Here is a 7,463-nt window from a genome sequence, read left to right as displayed (position 1 = left end):
GTGGGGGTTAAGTTGCAGGAATATTTTAGCACCTGAGTTGAGGCCATGGAGCCATCCTCAGTGCCCAGGGCCAACTTGCTCAACCATTTGAGCCATGGCTGTGAGAGGGGAAAAGAGAAAGAGAAGGAGGAAGAGAAGAGGAACAAAGTAAAGATTGAGCAATTAATTCAATATTTCAGGTCAAGTTTTACTTGAACAGTCTGGCTTTTTACTTATCAATTTTACTCCAATAAGTATATAAAGATTTAGCTGAAGATATATTTATATTTGGCTAGATATGTTTATATTTTGGGGGTGTTAATCATGCCTTCTTCATGAGGGACTTCTATGTCTAATAAATGTCCGCTGGAGCCACATGTTATGAAATCTGACAGCAAGGATATCTTTTGAAGATAGTTACTTCAGTCAAATCATCACCTGTGGGTGATAACTTTATAAGTTATATAAATGTCTAATCATGGGTTTGTGCACCTGAAACTAATATAATATTGTACATCAATTGTAATTGAAACATAAAAAGAAAAAAAAGAAGTGTGAAAAATTCAATAAAAAAAGAATCACCACCTGTCCCTGGGTCACTGAGCAAAAACAGACACAGATGCTCCGAATGTGTGCCACACAGCCAAGCAGTCTTCAAAATAACAAAATCTTATTTTTATTTTTTACAGAAATTCAGGTATTCCAACAAATTTCTTTACATTTCCTGGACCTTAAAAAAATTACACACAACTTTTGGACGCAATACAACAGAACAGAATGAGAAAGGGAGTCGCTTTATTTTTTTTAAAAAAAGATAAAAACACGCTTCTTATAATGAATTAACATTTAGTGATTTACATATGTATCACTTATGTACAAATGGTACATCATTAATGAGTCATCTTCAGAGCACTGTGGTATGCTAAATTACACTTAGGCTTTATGATAAAAATTTTTAAAAAACATTTGCATGTGGATAAAAAACACTTTTTCAACTTTGTAAACACCACTATTAGTGATGTAACACTCCCAATGGAATCTGTCATTTACATGGATTAGAGAAAGCCAATACCTTTTATTTTTATTGCAGATAAAGTAGAGAGGTACCTCCCTTTAAATTAAAGATGAATTCTTGAAAAGTTGTGTGTAATTAAATTTAGTTAAGTAGGATGTTTTGAATGCAGAGAAGGAGCTAATATTTAAAGCAAAAAACAACTCCCAGAATGGTTACTTTAGAGATATAAGTATAACCTAAATTTAGTTCTTTAGAAAATCCTTTGTGAGTTGGGTTTCACTGATTTGAACATGCTTGTAACATACTTTTAGCCATTTGAAATGAATCTCATTTGTGGTGAAAAGATGGCTACTGTCAGAAATATTTGGCAAAAATAGGTGTGTGGTCCTAATGGAGAGAAGGTGACACATATCAGTGGAGTATGTATCACTTCCTGTATGTCCTCCATTGCTTCTCCAGAGACATAGGCTAATTTTATCTTAATTTTGAATCTAAAACTAAAGCATGTTTTCTGCTTAAGTATAGACCATGGTTTGGATTACATTGATTATTCCTTCATGTAACAATTTAGCTTACATACTGGCAGGATTCATGGTAAGGGTGGGAGTGGGGGGAATCTGGGAGCAGTAGATTGTTGCAGACAACTGGTCAGTTGTAACTACCTTCAGACGCTAACCAACTAAAAAATTTTTAGTATTTTTGAAATCAATATTAGTAAGCAAAAAGGCAATTTATTCCTACCAAGTGTCTTTGACCTGTATAAGTATATATTTATTTATTTCTAAGGCTATTAAATTATTATTTATTTATTTAGTACCACTTGCTATCATTTAGAAATAGGTTTAATGGAATTATTATGTTTTAAACAAAAATGAAATGCCTGTCAGTAAAGGATAAACAGGGGAAGGATTTCTCATGATACGTATGGCAAAGAAATAGAAAAAAAAAAAGACATTTCATATGCCTATTCATAAAGTGTATTAAAGTCCTATTCATATACTAGGGAGAATTAGAAAAAGTATTTATTTGATAGCAGCCTATATGTTACATTTAAGCATTGAAGGTGAAAATGAGCTTTCTATATTTTTCAGAGTTCCTTGATGCTGTATCCTGAAAGATAGGGAAATCTATGTTACTCAGGAACCTATCATGTAAAGATGTACTTCCTGTAATATACAGCTCGATGGAGTAATAGTACACATCAGAACACTTTCTCAGTAATAACTTGGACTGATATTAAACTGAACACAGACTTGGTAAAACTTTGAAGCATTACATTTCTTAACTGAGTGATTGTAACTAATTACACAGTGAAATAATGAACAGCAGAGATGGGGTAACCAAAATTCATGACTCCTGTGAAGATATTCAGAGGCATTTTCTAAGATGCTTCCACAATAAATGATGCTTAATCATCCTCTTGGCTACTGAGATAGAAATATGTTAGGATTGACTGCCTTTTTAAAAATAATGTTGAAAGATTAAAGCTTTTTGTTTTTAGTTTGATTTAAAAAAGGACAGTTTACAAACCTTAGTACATATTTTACATATTAATTCTATCACATTTATATTCCTCTTTCTTGAAATATTTCCTGACTATGATTTCCCATGAACGTAATTTCTTGTGAATGTTATCTGATCATATGCAGTGATAGTTTCCAATGAGCTGGGGTTTAATCCATAATCACATCTCCATCTAGAAAATCACTCCCATCTCCGCCAATCTAGATTTGACAAGTGGATGTGTCACTCTTGGTCATATCCATCTCTGTACTTTGATCTCTGCCAGGCATCTTCCTTCTTGATGTTGATGTACAGAAGCTGTTATTAGATTGGTATAGCTTGTGCTCATTCTAAAGAATATTGGCTTAGCAGAACTGCAGAAAGGGCAGGGAGGAGGTGGGGAAGAGAAAGAGAAAAGAAAGAAAGATAAAATGCATTATTTTTTAAGCAAGATTTTCGTGCGTATTTATCACTAGAAAACCACACCAACAAATGGTGCAAATGCACTTGTTTTTAGAGAAGACTGAGAGGTTTCTGTTTCATTACTAATAGCATAGTCTTCTGGCAAGTCCCCTCCCCCCGACATCTGTATTTTCCATATCTGGGTGAATGAAGGTTACAGGCTGCTCTGAAGAAGTAAGGAATAATGGGAAATAATTCCAGATATCACTATTTTTTTTCCCAGCATAGAAAATGACTCACTTGAGTATCTTCCTTTTCCTGCAACTTTTATTTATTATACAATCAGTATCATAACAGCTAGGAAAGAAATAATTATAAAGATGAATCATTCACAGTTCAATCACCTTGAGAAACCAACTGTTTCTATTCTTTATCTAAATGTGCACTTGTCTTATATAATTAGAATCATACTATAGATGACATTTAAAACAAGTTTCTACTTTTCTACTGTCTACATCATCATCATCATCAATTTTTAAAGGCTGCATAATATTTCATTCCATTGTCACTCCTTTTCATTCCATGCTTGATATTCCATTCTCCACTATTCAACCATTGTCAGATATGCAGGTAAACTTCATTTTTAAAGATTATTTTCCATAATGAACATATTTGCTTATAAAACTCTATTCTGTTACATTCTTTATTTAGGACAATCTCAGTGGCTGGCCGCTTTCCTTTTTCTTCAGCATACTGGGATTGTGCCGGTATTGATATAACTAGACTGACTCTGTTCTTTGGACGAATTTCATAGACTTTGGCACTATTAATCAGGGCTTAAGGGCACTCTTAAATATTGTGAAGATGGGTAAATGGGCCTAACTGGCCAGATTTGGGCTGAAAGAAAACAACCTATTGGGTTTTACATCACAGAGAACTTAGAAACATAAAAATAAAACAATTGGCCCATTATTCAGTTATAGTCCTGTTCCATATCACAAGATAAGATTACGGTGCCTGAATGAATGTTACAGAATCCTCTTCAAGACTCTGTTGTTTCCAGTATTTATGCCCTTGTTTACCAACACACTTAAAAATTGTGTGCACATTATGACTTTAATGAACTTCTCTCAGTAGGAGAATTTAGTTACTTTAATGTACCCAGGCTACCCAGAGAATAATTGAAATATAATCATGTCATAATGATGATTAGTCTGTAATGATTTTCTGAGGTTGAATCATTCTGGCAGAAGCCCTATGGAAGAGAAAGATTTCTTCAGATATTATTAAAAGCAACACAAGCCATCATGGATTTTACACAGTGCTATGGGAGTTTCTGAACCTCAAGTGGTCTCTCCTCTGGTGCCATCAAGGTGCTCTTGCTAGATGAAATCCAAAGTCAAGTTTTGAGCTCAGGATTCCATTACTCTAGCATTCTTCACTTTGGGTATATTTTTATTTAAAACCCACAAGCTGAATGTCTGGGTTTTCCAATAAGATCCATGAAAGAGGCCAGCTGGGGTAGAGGGAGGGGAGGACAGGGTGGTAAACATTCAAGGAGAAGAGGAAAATGAGTGTTGAAAAGTGGCTATGTGGCCTGATTGGTTGTGGCATAATAAATAGTGTCAACCTGGGATGCTGAAGTACTAAGTTTAAAACACCAAGGCTACTGGCTTGAGCGTGGGCTTATCCTGCTTGAGCTCAGGCTCACCAGCTTGAGTGCAGGGTCAATGGCTTGAGTATGAGATTATTGCCATGGTCCTATGGTTGATGGCTTGAGCACAAAGGTCACTGGCTTAAAGCCCAAGGTCACTGGCTTGAGCAAAGGGTCACTGGCTTGGCTGGAGTTCACTGGTATGAGAAGCAATCAATGAACAACTAAGATGCCACAAATTCAAGTTGATGCTTCTCATCTCTCTCCCTTCCTGCCTGTTTGTCTGTCTCTGTTTCTTTCTCTTGAAAGAAAGACAGAAAGAAAGAAAGAAAGAAAGAAAGAAAGAAGAAAGAAAGAAAAGAGAGAAAGAGAAAGAGAGAAAAAAAGAAAAGTGGCTATGTTTGTGAAAGAGAAGTTAGTGTATGGAAGTTCTCAGGGTTCTATGTGTGTGATACAGAGGAAGAGGGAGGCAAGAGGGTAGCCCCCATTTTCTTGAGTTTGCAAATAAATATACTCTTAATTTTATTATAGAAAAGACTGCTATGGTGTCAACCAGTTGTTGGCATCCAGAAACCAGAGACTCCCACTTTCTCTTTCCCTGGCTCTATGTCCCCGATTTGGCTTTATGAAATCACAGTGGGCTGGCTGGGGAGAGAATAAATGGTGGTGGAAGGCCTTTAGATCATCTTCCAGAGCACTGACACCAAAGCCTGGGGATATGAAAGCTTCCTGCAGGGTAGGTATCTCCCTTGTAGGAAGGGAACATCTCACAAGGGTTCCTGGTTCCTGTTTACACCCCATCATTTGGGCTCATAGCTCAGGGGCTGACCAGGATAGGTCATTTATCACCATTCCTTCTTAGATCTGCTCTGGTCTTGGGTCACCTGTAGCCTCCATGTGGCCAAATCCCTCATTGGATCCCTCACTGTAATCTCACTACTTATTACTCAGCCCCCTTCCTGCTTTTTAAAAATTTAATCATTTTTTATTTTTTAATCATAGTTGACATATAATATTATATATGTTCATATAATATTACATACCCCAATGATTAAACATTTTATAACTTACTAAGTGATCATCCCAATAAATCTCATACCCATCTGACACCATACATAGTTATTAGAATATTACTGACTGTATTTCCTATGCTGTACTTTACATCCCCATGATTATTCTGTAACGACTTAATTTGTACTTCTTAATCCCTTCACCTTTTTCACCCATCCTCCCCCCCCCCACTCTGGTAATTGTCAAAATGTTCTCTGTATCTATGACTCTGTTTCTATTCTGCTGTGTGTGTTTTTGTTTTGTTTTTTTAGATTCAATTGCTAATAGATATGTATTTATTGCCATTTTACTGTTCATATTTTTTATCTTTTATCATTTCATGTAATACTAGTTTGGAAATGATGAAGTCCTTTAGCTTTTCCTTGTCTGGGAAGCTCTTTACTTGTCTTTTGATTCTAAGTGATAGCTTTGCTGGGCAGAGTAATTTTGTTGTAGATTCCTGCTTTTTATCGCTTTGAATATTTCTTGTCACTCCTTTCTGGCTTGCAAAGTTTCTGTTGAGAAGTCAGCTGACAGTCTTATGGGAGCTCCCTTATAGGTAACTAAGTTCTTTTCTCTTGCTGCTTTTAAGATTTTCTCTTTGTTTTTAACCTTTTGCATTTTAGTTGTCATGTGTCTTGGTATGGGCCTTTTTGGATTCATCTTGTTTGGGACTCTGTTTCCTGGACTGGTATGTCTATTTCTTTCACCAGGTTGAGGAAGTTTTATGTCATTTTTTCAAGTAGGTTTTCAATTTCTTGTTCTCTCTTTTCCTTCCAGCACCCACATGGTGCAAATGTTGGTAAATTTGAAGTTGTACTATCGGCTCCTTAAACTATATTCATTTTTTGGATTCATTTTTCTTTTTGCTATTTTTCTGATTGGGTGTTTTATGCTTCCATATATTCCAAATCATTTATTTAATTCTCAGCTTCATCTACTCTATTGTTGATTTCTTTTTTTTTTTTAATAATTTTATTTTTTTAATGGGGTGACATCAATAAATCAGGATACATATATTCAAAGATAACAACTCCAGGTTATTTGTCATTTAATTATGTTGCATACCCATCACCCAAAGTCAGATTGTCCTCTGTCACCTTCTATCTTGTTTTCTTTGTGCCCCTCCCCCTCCACCTTTCCCTCTCCCATTCCCCCCTACCCCCCATAACCACCACACTCTTATCAATGTCTCTTAGTTTCACTTTTATGTCCCACCTACGTATGGAATAATGCAGTTCCTGTTTTTTTCTGATTTACTTATTTCGCTTCGTATCATGTTATCAAGATCCCACCATTTTGCTGTAAATGTTCCGATGTCATCATTTCTTATGGTTGAGTAGTATTCCATAGTGTATATGTGCCACATCTTCTTTATCCAGTCATCTATTGATGGGCTTTTTGGTTGTTTCCATGTCCTGGCCACTGTGAACAATGCTGCAATAAACATGAGGCTGCATGTATCTTTACGTATCAATGTTTCTGAGTTTTTGGGGTATATACCCAGTAGAGGGATTGCTGGGTCATAAGGTAGTTCTATTTTCAGTTTTTTGAGGAACCACCATACTTTCTTCCATAATGGTTGTACTACTTTACATTCCCACCAACAGTGTATGAGGGTTCCTTTTTCTCCACAGCCTCTCCAACATTTGCTATTACCTGTCTTGCTAATAATAGCTAATCGAACAGGTGTGAGGTGGTATCTCATTGCCGTTTTGATTTGCATTTCTCTAATAGCTAAAGAAGATGAGCATCTTTTCATATATCTATTGGCCATTTGTATTTCTTCCTGGGAGAAGTGTCTGTTCATGTCCTCTTCCCATTTTTTTATTGGATTGTTTGTTTGTTTGTTGTTGAGTT

General features: G+C 35.9%; 1 protein-coding gene across 2 annotated transcripts in view; it reads right to left on the bottom strand.

Moving 5' to 3' along the window:
• Positions 1-708: 708 nt before the first annotated feature.
• LHFPL3 (LHFPL tetraspan subfamily member 3) overlaps positions 709-7,463 on the bottom strand; it is a 787,193-nt gene continuing 780,438 nt past the window's right edge. For both annotated transcript variants that reach the window (XM_066239946.1, XM_066239945.1), the window contains one exon: positions 709-2,871. Coding sequence is in view for 1 of the 2 variants with exons in the window: in XM_066239945.1 (XP_066096042.1) it covers positions 2,843-2,871 (29 nt within the window). In the remaining variant the exon portion in view is untranslated. The remainder of the gene's footprint in view (positions 2,872-7,463) is intronic.

Source organism: Saccopteryx bilineata, chromosome 7 (genome assembly GCF_036850765.1).
Source record: "Saccopteryx bilineata isolate mSacBil1 chromosome 7, mSacBil1_pri_phased_curated, whole genome shotgun sequence".
Classification (NCBI taxonomy): Eukaryota; Metazoa; Chordata; class Mammalia; order Chiroptera; family Emballonuridae; genus Saccopteryx; species Saccopteryx bilineata.
The sequence above is the reverse complement of the archived record's forward strand: the minus strand, read 5'-3'. Positions and strand labels throughout refer to the sequence as shown.